The following is a 14,750-nucleotide window of genomic DNA, read 5'->3' as shown; positions in this document are numbered from 1 at the left end:
TGGTACACAGCGGTTCTAATCTGGCGGACACCCAGTAACTTACATACTTCTTTCATGAGTCGGGACATAACCGGTGTTCCTTGATCGGTCAACAGTTCACAGGGAAAACCCACCCGAGAGATGAAGGAGCCCATAACCTGGGCTACTGAAAGGGTAGTAATACTGGCGAGGGGAATAGCCTTGGGGTATCTAGTGGCATAGTCCACTAGGACTAGGATATATTGGCCTCATGCGGAGAGCGGAAGGGGGCCTACCAGGTCCATACCTACTCTTTTAAACGGTATATCAACAATGGACAGTGGGTATAGAGGGGCTTTCTTTTCGGTCGAATGATTTACCAATTGGCATCTGGGACATGAAGCACAGAACTTAGCCACCTCCTTATAAATCTCTAGCCAGTAAAACTTCTCTAGCAGGTATTTTAGAGTGTGTTCTTGCCCATTGTGCCCTCCCCCGGCCAGACTATGAGCGAGATGTATGACTTGTTCCCTGAAGGCTATTGGGACAACTAATTGTTGTATGTGCTTGTTGGGAGTCCCACAAATCCTGTAGAGAAGACCCTTTTTAATACAGAAATAGGGGCCTACCTTTTTGTGGTATTTTTTTTCTCCTGCTTGTTTCCAGGCGTAGACTAATGTGCTGTCTTCTCTCTGGTCTGCCCTGAAACTCCAGATTCGCATGTGTTCACTCCCTGGGGAAGAAAGAAAGCACGTGCCAGCGGGCTGGGAAGATTGCCTATACAGTTCTCTTTCTTTCCTTTTATCGGCCTTGGTTTTTATGGTTTTTGTTTGTGTGCTTTTTACATCCGACGTACAGAAAGGGGCCTCTCTCAACCAGTCCAGGTTAGAAGCTTCCTTTGCTAGTTTGACCACATATTCATCAAAGTTCGGGAGGTCAGTGCCTAGTAGTACTTTTTCTACCAATACAGGAACCACTCCCACCTTCTGCACCTGAGGGTCTCCGTTAATTTCTACAATCACTTCCGCTAGAGGGTACGAACATACGTCCCCATGGATACATTAAACCTGTATCTCTTCTTCGCACAAAATCCGATTAAGAGGGATTAGATCCCTACAGACAATGCTATGATGACAGCCAGTACCTAACAAGGCCTCCACTGGCCTTCCGTTCAGCCGTATGGGCATTTTGTACTGCCCTTGAGTCCCTCCTGTGATCATAACCCGATTCCTTAACACTCCTACATCCATAGGTTTTGTTCCCTCAGTTTTTAATGGACAGTTCTGGGCAATGTGGACCCACTCCGCACAACAGAACACTGGGCCCCTGTTTGTGGCGGTTGGGTTGGTGCCGGAGCATTAGGTAGGGATTTAGACACTCTGGGTATTCTAGTATCCCCCCAGTTCTTACAACGGGTTTTTAAAGAGTAAAAGGACTTTTTGTTGGATGAGGTTTAAACTCTGGGGATCTGTGGTAGACACATGCTAGCTCCACGGTGGTTTGTACCGTCCGGTATTTGGTGGTAGGGCTTCTAAATAATGTATGAGGTATATCTTTTCGGTAACCTCCTCAAGTGTTGTAGTTTCAGGTTGCAGCCACCTATTCCCAAGGTCCCTGATCCTATAATATGGAGCTCTAGGATTAACCCCTGCTACCCACCGCTCTTTACGGAACCTTGTTCGGTAGTATTCCTGGTTGTGACCTAACCTTTCAAAGATGGCCTTCTTTATATCTGGATAGGGCGTAGTACCATCAGTGTTGGCAGCTTGATATGCCACCTGTAATTCCCCAGAAAGTAGGGGTGCTATATACTGGCCCCAACTCTCTGGGGGCCACACAGCAGTTGTTGCCACCCTCTCAAAATTGACAAAACAATTGTCGGGGTCATCGCCATCTTGGAATTTTTTTGTAGGATAGAGCTAGGAACGTTTGGGTGTACCCTCGCGGCAGAGATAGCATCCGTAGGGTGTAGTATAGCAGTATCTTGTGTTTGTTGATTAGAAGCCCTTAATGCAGCTTGTTCTCTCAGTGCCATTTGGAAAGCCTGCCTTTTTTTTGGGCCGCCTGGTTTTGCTGTTCCAACACTAATTGGAGGTGTTGCTGTCCCTCAGCCAACTGAGTGATAATGGCCTCCATAGTAACGGGTTGGGTCATGATGAGGCAATGACACTATCCCACTTTTGACACCACTGCAATCGCTCAGTGGGATAATAAGGGGTACACACACAAAAATGAAGTTCTGTCGTACTAGTAGTTATTTTATTCTGTGGTCTGTTCCACCATACAACAAAAACAAACAACAAAAAAACTGAGGTTCTATAGGAAATTTCACAGATATGGGAAGTAGTCTTCCTCTGTGTGCTGTGCTTCTTTCTCCCCTCAGGATATAGCAGGACTTGCTTTTCTCTTCTCCTTCACTCAATGAGCAGCCGCAGAGGGATGGAAGTATATTTTACCCTCAAAATAAAAAAAAGAACAATAGAACATAAGAAGAAATGCTCCGGGACTCCTGCGTAGACCCCCACCGAAAACCCCTGGTGGTTGTGTTGCGTGCTTCATTACATGAAGTGCTCTGATGCAATTTTACAGCCTCCACCACCTCCCTACGGCGACATAACAGAGGAGAGGAACTTGCCTATAGCAACGGCCCTCCTGGGTCATGGCAGAAGGAGTTCAGACCTCCTCTTTCTGCTCAGGACGGTTGGACTGGCAGATGTTGCCTCTAGGCTGTTCTCCGTAGTATGCTTCAGCTGGAGTTCCTGTCTGTAGTTGCGCCTTGTCCACGCTGACCTCTGCTGCTGCTTTCCTCTTCTGGATCCTCTTCTCAGGCTCCTCACTCTCAGCCTCCACGTCGTCATTTCTTCACAGCGTCTCCTTCCCTCGTAGGTCTGAGTCTCTCTCTCTCCACGTTTCATGTGCCGGCGGCGCTTCTAGCGATGCGGCGGTAACTTGGTCGACGTACCGCTTTTGCTGGAGAGACAACCACCTTGTCTCCCAGGTAAGCCACAGCGGCCATCTTGGGTGTCCCGCTCGCGGGATTAAAGTAACCTTATCCAGTGTTTTGGCTTGGGCTTTTTATGTATGCAGATGACATGCAAGTTATTTTACAAATCTTGGGTGATGTTACAAGCTATGCTTCTCATCTATATATTTCCCTGAGGTCTAGAGCTATTGGAAAATAATTGGAGATACAGAAATTCTATGACAATTGAGGCCTTTCTTTTTTTAGGATCTTCTGTTCTGGTCTCTATTTGTGTGTCTAAAGAAGTCAGATTACTGTTATAGTAAGTTCTTTTTTTTTTTATTCAACTCTGTACTTTAGAACAGATTCTTCACCTGATCTTCTTTTCTCATATTGTACAAATTCTGAATGTTTTCATTTCTGCGTCATTGGAATACTGCATTTCATTTTTCTGGATCAATCTCAAAATACGTTCCCCAAGCTTTCACTGGTGCAAAGTTATACTACCAATTTTGCTTTGGGTCTAAAGTGAATACATCACATTTACCCTGTTTTTCACTTACTGCTGGTTAAGGAACAGATCACATGTAAATGGATTTTCCTGATACACAAAGTTGTATATACCTTCAAACCCCTTCATTTCGGTCAGCATCTTGAGTAGTTTTCCCCCAGGCAAAGTTGAGATCGGGGGTAGCTGCTTCTCGATGTCCCTGATTCCATTGGAAGTCTTTGGGGGTTCAGGCATTCTCTGGGAGCTGCCATAAAATGAAATTCACTCTCGCTTGCTCTATGTCAAGAGCCAAACTTTGAGAAGTTTAGGAAAGCTCTGAATACTGTTCTCTTGTTTGCTTTACCTAAATCTCACCGATTAGCTGAGAATCTTGGCCTAAAGTTTATGAGGGTTTTTCCCCCTTTTTATCACCACGATACCCTTTTGATGAATGTTTGTACTTTAGATAACCATAACCTTACCAGCATTGTGATTCGCTGCCAGTCAGTTGCTATTTATCTAGGAGATTCATAGCTGGTAGTTGAGAAAAACCTCCTTATAGTATCAACCCACAAATCACCATGCATGTCCCCACCCCCAACAGCTGCCTGTGAAGATCAGAGTGTTACTAAAGTGCACACCTATCTTAAAAAACATAAGCCTGCACTGGGAGGCAAGCTGTATGATAAGACAGCATCAGACCAATTCACTTTCGTGTGAGAAGGCAGGATTTGTGTGGATGGGAATGGTTCTCATTTATGCTATTACAAGTTCCTTGCAATAAATAGGTTTCCAAAACATTCCTTTCCATGCATTTGTAATATATATTTGAAGTGTTCCTAGCCTGTAAATCCATGACACTTGTTGCATTCTTTTTAAAATTGTTGCTCTGTTCTATCTGAGTTTCAATACTAATTATTTTAAAATGTTTTAATTGATCATTTTTGCACACATATTTACCAGCACACCGATTCCGGCTTAAGACATACACATTTCTTGAGCCAAAAATGGCTTTTTACCTTTCTCACACTACAAACATGCCCTCCTGCATTAAACGGAAAATGTAAATTGCTTCAAATATATATTTTTTTAATATCTTCATCTTTCTTTTCACTGATATTGGAATGTACACCTTTAATGGTAGTGCTGTACGAGTTACAAATAGGGCATTTTTATAGACTATAAATATATATTTTAAAACATTTGCCATTATTTCCTTTTATTTAACTCATAATACAAATGGTTTTGAAGTCTGTGTGCAGTTGTGAAGTCAAATGCAGCTAGCAAGAAATGGAAGTGGGAGAAGTACAAATAAAAATGAAATGTCTAAAAATCACTCATTCAGAGGGTCTCACCTCTATTCCTTTTCAATATGAGCTATGCCTGCAGAAACCTTCTTGAAAAATGCCTGTTCATTCAAATATAAAATGTAATAATACTTATTCCTACCAAATGTTACAATTTTTTAATTAAGTATTAAACGACTGAGAGGGTTTATAGTCTGAGGAAACAGGTGTGGATATAGTTTCTAGAATTTATGTCAACTCCAAAAATGGGTTTCCGAATGGATACTGATTTGGTATCTGCAATGAATGACAAAACACCCCTTCCAGATACCAAATCAGTATCCTTTCAGAAAAATTGCAACAGACCCTTCCAGATATAGTATCAGTATCTCCTGTATCACTGTTTTCCAACTGAAATTTGGCCATAACACATTGATATTTTTCAGACACTCAAAGGAGTTCGTAATACATCCACAAAAGGGAAGGGTTCCCTTTGGGACTCTTTCCACTTTGTGAATGTAAGAGAAAGATTTGTTAAACTCTTTAAACAAATAAAAAGTGTACTTTTCTTTTTTAAATGCAGTCCTGTTTTCTTCAAGGAAAATTTGCAGTACTATAAAAAAGGTTTGCTTTACTAAAAAACAATCATAGACAAGGTGTTCTGCTGACCCCAGCAGGCTGTCATCCCAGTGACTGCCTCTATTTTATATTTATAGTGAATCACAATTTGTGATATACCGCATTAATACCTATGAGGTAGGTCAAATTCCACCCATTTGGAATTTTTAAATTTAAAATACCGACTTATTAATATATGTTGGGTCTTAAAATTCTTTACTGGTCACAAAACATTTGCTACCAGATGTCTGTGCATATGGCCCTATAACCCATGTTTATTCCTTCTAAAATAATATAGAATGCTAGTGCTTGATTTGAACAAATTTGCCCGCCTTCTTTAGGATATTTAAATTTGACCTGTGCAATTATCAACCCCAATTGTTCCCCAATATTTGTTTACATAAGTAGTCCTCAATTGGTATGGCACTCCTTGAGATTAGTTCCTCGAGCATTCAATTAATCACTAACTGACCTTTTCTGATGGTAAGAGGCATATTGCACATAGTTATTAATATCCAACTTAATAAATACTTCTTCAGGGAGCTTAGAAAATCATATTTTTCAACTTGCCATTTAACATAGCTGGCCAGTGAACACTCCCTGTGCAGCCATGCGTTAAACTACCTTTCACCTGTACTTTTCACCCACCTCTAATATATTTGGGGGGTATATGCAAGCTAAATTGGTACTAGTAGAAAAATATTTGATAAACCAAAAAAGCAACTGCAGATTTTAGCCACAGTCTGTTAAGTGATTTTATTCCCTGGTAACTTACATACCCTGTGCTCTGTAATCCTGTCATAAAACACAAATGTATTTCATATATACATTAATGGTATCTTGACAGAATGCCACTGTTGTGGAAGAAGTACGGAGCTGCCGTACACTGTCTTCCTTTCTAGCTGTCTGAAAAAACACACTTAGCATGTAATTCAGTACAAATAAAAGATAGATGAGGTGAGAGGGACTCCTTTACCATCAGTGTGAGAATGTCACTCAGGGGACTTCTAAGCCAGGACTGAAAACACTGAAAACTGATGCATTTTCTGCAGTGGGTGCAAGAGAGAACTCTGGAAGATCCTTCTGCCTTTGTACACAGATACTAGACTGATGCCTCAGCTCCCACACCCCCTTGTCTGTAATTATTGCCTCTTCTGCAGAGTAAGACTTTTCCATCGAAAAGGAAATGCGTTTCTCCTGTATTGTGTCCCTCAAAACCCTAGATTGGTCAAAGAATTCCTCAGTTCCTCCAAAAACACTACTTTTTCTGAGTGTTCCAAGCTGAGCATCTTGGCCAGATGTATGAAGATTGTATACATTAGCAAAATGTCTGATTCGCAGAAGCAGGCCATTTTTAACAGCAAATATGAATTTAGACATATAACAAACCCAAGTTGCGATTTGGTAACACGTTACTGAATTTCATTTGAGGTTTGTGGCCAATACCAAAACATTGTTAGGAAGGGGCGTGTTTAGGGCAGCCCTTCCAAATACCGATTAGCGTATTACGGACTACACAAAAGTAGTGGAAGCCATTCACAAACGGGACGGGGTCCCCATGTACCCCTTCCCCTTTGAGAATGTTCAAAAGAGTATTTTTTTAAGGGTTGCCATATCTTAAAAACATTTTGTTACAATTTTTGTTTTTGTTTTAGATGCATCCCATTTTTCTCTAAGGAAAACGGGTTTAAAAAAGCAATCGCAGACATGACGGTCTCCGGATCTCAGTAGGGCCACCATCCCTGTAATCACTGCAATTCATAGTGGGTCGCAATTTGACCCACTATAAATCGAGTTTTTGCGAACAGACCTTTTAGTACATCGGTCTGTATGTAAGAACAGAATGGATTTGATAAAAGTTGGTGCACAATTTTCAAACCACTTTTGCCAACTCCATTCTTAGTACACCTGGCCCCTCATAATGAACCTTGTCACCTGCTCAATGTATTATGCTAGGACATGTTACTATTATAGCTTCCAACAAGAGATCACCTGGTACCCTGAAAAAACATGTTAATAAACATACTCGTTCACTTGATACTCCACAGTAAGTATACTAATATAATATATCTGGAAGATGCGCCAACATAGTTGACCAGTTGAACCAGAACTTAAAATGAACATGGGCCGGACACGATGCCAAAGCGCAGAATTATGTTTTTTTGTTGCTAAAAGTTTTAACTGTTTGCATATACATCAGATGTTGTAAGGACTCCAGTTGTGTGTTGATCCCTTTTGCAATGCTCTGTCAACATACAAACAGCAATCGAATCAAAGACGTGTTAATACAAATAAAACAATACAAATTCTTAGAATGAATAATCCTACTCTCCTTCGGTTCTTCCACTGTGCATTTCTTAGGGAGCCCTATAAACCTGCTCAAACCAATACCAGGAGGGTTACTCCTAAGTATCCCAGCCCCCACGAATCCTCCTTCAGTGTGTCTTACCATTTAACCAAACTCAGGGTTTGAGAACAGTCCATCTGCAATGATTCTGTGAATACATCACTGGTGTCAATACACAGTATATTGCAAAATGGGAAAGGATTTATAAAAAAAGATACTCATCAAATTCGTCATTTGTATAGCACATGGTTCTTCAGCACTCAACGTGTCTTTAAAAGAAAAAGCCAAGCAAGAGGACTCATCGCCATCATTCATGTGCACAAGACATGACATCACTGGTTTTCCCATATCCATCTGCACAGGAAGTGTTTCCCACTAAAACTGTCTTTAAAAGAAGAAACCAAGCAAGAAGGCTCATTTCCATACTCCATCTGCACAGAAAGTGACACCCCTGAGGGCGAGTGGTGCAATGAAGTGAGCGATGGTGTCGATGAAGTTGGTGCGTTGTCCTGGTGGTCTGCACATGGGAGTGCCACTTTGAGTAAAATTGGTGTGACGTGGTGTTTCAACAACAGGTGTTCCATTATGATTTGCCATCATCCATCTGCACAGGAATGACAACTCTCCTCACCCTTCCAGGACCTGCTTAATAGAAGGCGCAGCATAGGCACGCAGTGGACACTCCAGCAGACACTCTAAAGGCAAGTCAGTTTGTGCCAGTCTACTCCTGAACTGCGCTCAGTACGAGGAATCCTGGTCCTTCCGCCACTACCCTGCTGGAAACCTCTGTGCCCTCAACCTTGGCCACTACTCCCCCCACCACTACCTCGCCATACAAGTCGCTGCACAAGTCAACACCAAGTGAGTGTTCTCCTGCACTTCCTGCAAGTTTTCATGCACTTACCCACAACCAACACTCACAGCACCCTTACGCACAGCATCCAGTACCCCACTGTCTCTCACTCACACAGTACTGCAACCACCCACACAACACTCCACACTCATATGCTTGCTCCTCAACACCCACTAACTCACCAAACATGCCCCAGAGATCTTGGACCTGCTGCACTAAAACCAGACCTACATTTCCTCATGGAAACCTGGCTGAACCCCTCATCAGCTCCTGACATCATCATACTCCCCCAGGTACAAGATCACCAGCAAGACAGACTTTACATGCCCAGAGGCGGAATTGCCATAGTTAAAATAAAATGCTATCAATTGCATTCATGGATACATCATCCAGCAACATGGAACACCTGTTGTTGAAGCACCACGTCACTGCCAATTTTACTCAAAGTGGCACTCCCATGTGCAGACCACCAGGACCACGCACCAACTACATCGACACCATCACTGACTTCGTCGCACCACTCTCCCTCAATGCTAGCAATTTCATCCTACTCTGAGTCCTGAACTTCCACCTGGAAGACCACGCCAACCCCAACTCAAAAGCACTCATCAAAGACCTTGGAAGCCTGGGCCTCACCCAATGAGTAAATTGACCTACCGACGCCACGGGACCCTATTTTCTTCATATTCTGCAAAATCCAGGGCGACGAGCCCACATCAGTCTCCTGAACAGGCTATACCATTGTGAAGTTCAGGCTCCCCGTCCAGTGCATATGCACCAACAGAAGACCAGCCTGCTGAAATTGAAACAGCATCTCTGACAAGGACTGGAACACTTCTCTCACCCACCGCCTGAAACCAGCAACAGCCTCACCAAAACCATCCAGAATTTCTACAATTTGATCACCTTCTGCTCCGACTCCCTGGCCCACCTCAAGCACAGCTATACAACTAGATCTAGACGCTACCACAAAATGATCTGGACAACCAAACGCGTTACTCTGGCAGACCACATCAGTGTCAGCACCAACAGAAGCAAAGAAATCTTGTCTGTCATGAAGGATTTCACCTTGTCAGCAGCTGCCTCCAACTCAATCACAGGAACCCTACAATAATCTCTCTCAATTTTTTAGCAACAAAATCACCATTTACAGCAACTTCAAGCTGCAGCTTGACCCAACAGACTGGTCCAAATGCCTCCCCATCTTATCCAGAGAACCAATGGTTACTGCATTGCCCATCACCCCAGAGGAAACTGCTGCCAACATGAAGTCCATCCTCTCTGGGGCCCCAATGGACCCCTGTCCCCACCACATCTACACCAAAGGACTGCAGAGAACCCTTTAACGTTTGCTAACTTCAGACCAATTTCCCTGCTAGCATTCCCTGCCAAGGTCTTAGAGAAAATCATCAACAGGCACCTCGTGAAATACCTCAATGACCACCAAAGCTTTGACACCACTCAGTCTGGTTTCAGACCCAACCACAGCACTAAAACTGCCCTCATCACCACCATGGATGACATTCGCATAACTCTGGATGGGGGAGACACAGTACCCTCATCCTCCTAGACTTCTCTGCAGTTTTTGACACAGTCTCCCACCACATCCTCACAGAAAACCTACATAATTTCATAATCCAAAGACATGCACTGTGATGAATATGCTCCTTCTTAAGTGGAAGGACCCAGTGAATCAGCCTGGCATTGTACACCTCGAACGCCTGAAACCTGATCTGCAGAGTTTCTGCAGGGAGCTTTCCTGAACCTCGCCTCTTCAACTCATACATGATTCCTCTAGCCAGCATTGTACACTCTCCCAACTTAAATGTCCTCTCCAACGACAGAACTAATTCTCTCCCACACAAGCAAGAGGCCCTGTACCTGGGTAAAATTCAGTGCATGCATGACTGAAATCTCCCACTGGATGAAGACCAACTGTCTGAAGCTTCGGTAACAGCACTTCACTGTGGGACTCCACCTGGTAGCCAACAGAATTAGGACCAACACCCAACCCCACCACCCACACCAAGAGCCTTGGAATCGTCCTCAACAGCAAACTTGAATTGACCACCCAAGTCAACACTGTCACTGCCTCATAGGTCCAAACCTTTAAGATGCTGAGGAAGATTTTCAAATTACTCCCAGTGAGCACCCAGAAAACCATCATGCAGCCCTTGTCACAAACAAGCTAGACCTCAGGAACACACTACAAACCGTGAACAAAGAACTCACCAAAAGGCTGCAGTCCATTCAGATCTTGGAGACCAGAATCTCTCCCGACCTCTCGCGCTGTACTCTCATTACACTCACCTGAATGACCTTCACTGGCTCCCCATACACAAATGAGCACAATTCAAACTCCTAATCCACATATTCAAGGCACTATATAACAATGGCCCAGCATTCCTCAATAATCTAATCTGCTTTCACAAACCTTCCAGACACCTCTGCTCGTCTAGTCTGCTACTTGCACACATTCCACGCATTGGGAAAACAAGATCCGGCAGTTGAGCCTTCTCCTACATTGCTCCGAAAGCATGGAATGACCTGCTGCTACACATAAGAATCTTCTCCTCCTTCCCCAAGAAGCTGAAAACCTGGCTTTTTGAGTAGTCCCACCGGGCCCTAGGTTTGGTTAGAGACACATCAGCTCAGAACCATGATACCCTCCCGGGTGATAGCACGCTCTACCTAACATGACATAACACCTGCTTTATTTTCTAGAAAGTAGACCTGATAAGTATTTGGCATATTCTCCAGATTTGTTTTGGATGATGTGATGAGGGCCGGGTAAAATAGTGAATATCTGTACTCTGTTCAGTTCTTCTGTTGAATTCACTTCTCTGTTAAACAAAAATCATTTCTGAATGTAAATAATCAAGGAATGCTTGTTTCTGCATCTATAGAACATGCTATCCCCAAAATACTTATAATGCTTTTTCATTTTCTTCTTATGCTACAATCATGTGTAATGCTAGTTTTTTTTAAGTGAATGATTCACTAATTTGTTTATAAACAGTTTAATCCTACAGCCTCTATTCAACCAAGTACTTCCAGCTACCTTTCATCTCCATCACTCAAGGATAAGATACACTGTGTTGTGTTTATTCTGGATGCATGTAAAGTTGGCATTCTCTCAGACAAAATGGAAGAAAAACTGAGACAGTTGCGGATCAAGATTAGGAAACATGGTGAGTATACATATGTTTAATAACATAGCCAAGAAAGCGAAGCCATTTCAGAAGTTTGTTGTTGTTTTCAAAGTTACAGGCAAGATCAGATTCACCAAAAAGAAAGGAGGTGCTTAGGGTATAAATGTGTTGTTAATATTTACTTGTGCAACTGTTTAGCTGTAAATAATTTTTTTTGGTAGATCAGTACTTACAAGGCACATACATGGTTCTTGCCTTGGCTCCCCAGCCCAGTCAATATTTCTCACCAGACAAAAGTCTAAAATTATTTGCCCCCTCATGATACCAGCCACATCTCTCTATTGCGCATTATCATTCTCTTTGACAATCAACCACTTTAATCTAGGCATGAAAAAGATTTCTCACAAAGTTGAAATATCTACTTTTCTTCAAAATTATATTTTTGTGCACAGAGTATACTTCTGCGAAATTGCATAGTTATGATACTGAAATTATTAGTGGCCACCGTAAAATTATAGTGGTAACAAATTAATGCATGTAGGTGAGTCCGCAGTTAGCTTCCATAACCTCAGTTCCACATCAGTGTAGTTATATACAGGGTTATATTTCTTTCAGCTTGTACACTTTCCATTAGGTATGTGCTCCATCAATATGTATTCCTGTGTTTGTTTCTTGAGTAAATGAACCCTTTGTAGGTGTAATCTCTTTTTTCTTTTTAACCCCTCAATATTATATTTGCACTTTTTGGGTGGAAATTCCACCATCTTTTCTAAGGTGTCTCACATCAAGCTGGTTTTGCAGTATATACCAATGCCTGGGGTTGATCTCTGCTCTTGGACGTGGGCCCATATCAAGAAGCTCTAGAGGTGACCTGACTGGCTTTGCCCATGGTACTTGACAAGTATGCACCTCGTGTGTTAGCCAGTCCTCCCTCCTGCTTTTAACTTGTTCTTTATCACATCTTTAAAGGGCCTTACTGGACATGTTTTTTCCTTGTACCCTAAATTCAATGCTGCAGGCAGGCAGTCTTTATTTTGCCCAGGCCATCCAGTTCTGGGTCCACTTCTTGCACCCTGGTTTGTTCCAGTGTGCCTCCAGAGTTTGTTGAAAAGCTTACAACTAATTACTGTAGCAGCATTACAGAACACTGGATACTGACCTCTGCTGTGGGTTGCCCTTCAGAGGTTTCTTTTGCATAATTTTTCTTTAAAAAGTATATCTGATAGAGACATCTAACCGCAGATTCCTTACCTTAGATGCCAGACTGTATCCAGAAAATTTTCCAGCAGAACCTCTGAACATCAATGGAGGGCGTCGTGCAGCGTTGTCCACCAGATGTGACATTCATGGAGTCCATATAAGCCCATCCCCGATGCGCTGACATCAGTTTCTACCTTTCCGCGCTGCAACGCAGATCCAGAGAAGCGGTCCCTCAGTCCGTTTTTTGGCCTACTACGATGTTTTTTCGTGTTGGACAGTGTGCCTATTTTCTATGCCCTCTCTGGCTTTAAACCTTGTGGGTCTTGTGCTTAACAGATGTCGGCCATGGACCTTCATTCTGTGTTTATGTGGTTCTTAGGCGAGCACCATAAGTGCGGTGCCTGTCAACATCTAAAGCCGAAGTAGATGCGGGAGTGACAGATAAAGCTCCTGCCAGTGTGGTTATTGCAATCCTCCAATTCTCATCAATCTGCGTGTCCTCACTCTATGGTTCCTTTGCGAAGACATTCCAGGAGTCGTTCCCGTGGACGTCACTCCCAGTCGATGTCCACCAATATGTTTAGACTCAAGCAAACGAAGTCACAGCATCGCCCGGATTTGTTGCCTCGATGTGGTTTCCCACTGCTCCTCACGCTCTGAGGCTTAGGACCCCGTGCAAGAGTCTTTACTGCGCCTCCTTGCCTTTCCTGCAGGCGGGGCAACTCTGACCCAAATAAGAGATTACTATCCAGTTCTCCCCGCCATTTTTGGATTTTCGCCTTCCCCTGGAGCGCATTGGGCCCTAAGGACGTGTTGGATGCCTTAACTGTGCCCACGCCGGCGGGTTTGCACTTGGCTGCAGTTAGGCCTGTGTCTTCATCAACATCGGTGCACAGCCCTTCTGGGTTCACAACTTCAGCTCTGATTGACTCCGGCTCGATACCAGTACATGAGCCTTCGGGGATCACTCTGATGGTGTCGGTCTTGCCGATCGACTCCAACTCAGTGCCAGTACACGAGCCTGTGGAGCTCGCTCCGATGGTGTTGGCGCCTTCTGACACCCTTCCAAGGTCTTCTCCAGACATTGGTGCAACACCGGTTCAGTATCGATCAATGTCGGGTGCAGAACCAATGCATCATGTTCATGCAGAACCATCACATAAACATTATTTGGAAGATGATGAAGATGGGGGTGGTTTGGTACGGCCAATGTCTGCAGTTCCTCTTATGGACAGTTGGTTAACTGAACTAGGTGAAGCAAGTGGGTTAGAATCCCCTGCTTCTGACCTTCTTTCTCCTCTAGGCCTAGCTACGGAGGACAGCTCTTCTTTGGCAGGCATGTTGGCAAGGGTGGCTGTGGCCTTAGATTTGTCTCTTCCTTCGGTGGCTAAGTCTACTGACCCTCTCATTGGGGTTCTTCATCCAGGTTAGTCAGGTGTTGAGCCGGTGCTACCCTTTTGTGAGGTGCTGCATGATATTTTGCTGGGGGCCATGGCTGGACCTGATTGTGGGGCTCCTGTGGACTGTTTATTTGACCACAAGCACCACCATGTCCCCACTGACCCAGCTTGTCTCCTCCACCAACCGACGCCTCTGCGCAGACCAACGCTAGAGGCGGAGCAATAGGGAGGGGTAAACAATACAACAGTGATACAAACAAACAAAAAGGCTGGATCCTTTGGTGCAGAAATAATGAGTTTTAAAACTGGCCCAGGGATATCTCTATAATAGTTTTATTCCTGGATTCCCTAGTCAGATTAAAAAGGTATATATATATAAACGAATATATACTCAATGGATAGTGGTGGAATGAGTTAATTAAGTGCTCACCACCCCTCCATTCTGCATAGCGGTCAACATGTTTCTGCCGGTTCAAAATCAAAT

At 43.5% G+C, this 14,750-nt stretch overlaps 1 protein-coding gene across 1 annotated transcript in view; it reads left to right on the top strand.

The window, feature by feature from the left end:
* Positions 1 to 14,750, top strand: part of LOC146834565 (interferon-induced protein 44-like) — a 519,193-nt gene that overhangs the window by 379,895 nt on the left and 124,548 nt on the right. Inside the window, exon 6 of the mRNA XM_085601972.1 lies at positions 11,534 to 11,705. Coding sequence (XP_085458098.1) covers positions 11,534 to 11,705 — 172 coding nt within the window. The remainder of the gene's footprint in view (positions 1 to 11,533; positions 11,706 to 14,750) is intronic.

This window comes from Triturus cristatus, chromosome 4_2, assembly GCF_964204655.1.
Source record: "Triturus cristatus chromosome 4_2, aTriCri1.1, whole genome shotgun sequence".
Taxonomy (NCBI): domain Eukaryota; kingdom Metazoa; phylum Chordata; class Amphibia; order Caudata; family Salamandridae; genus Triturus; species Triturus cristatus.
Note: the sequence above shows the minus strand (reverse complement) of the source record. Positions and strands in the feature narration are given on the sequence as shown.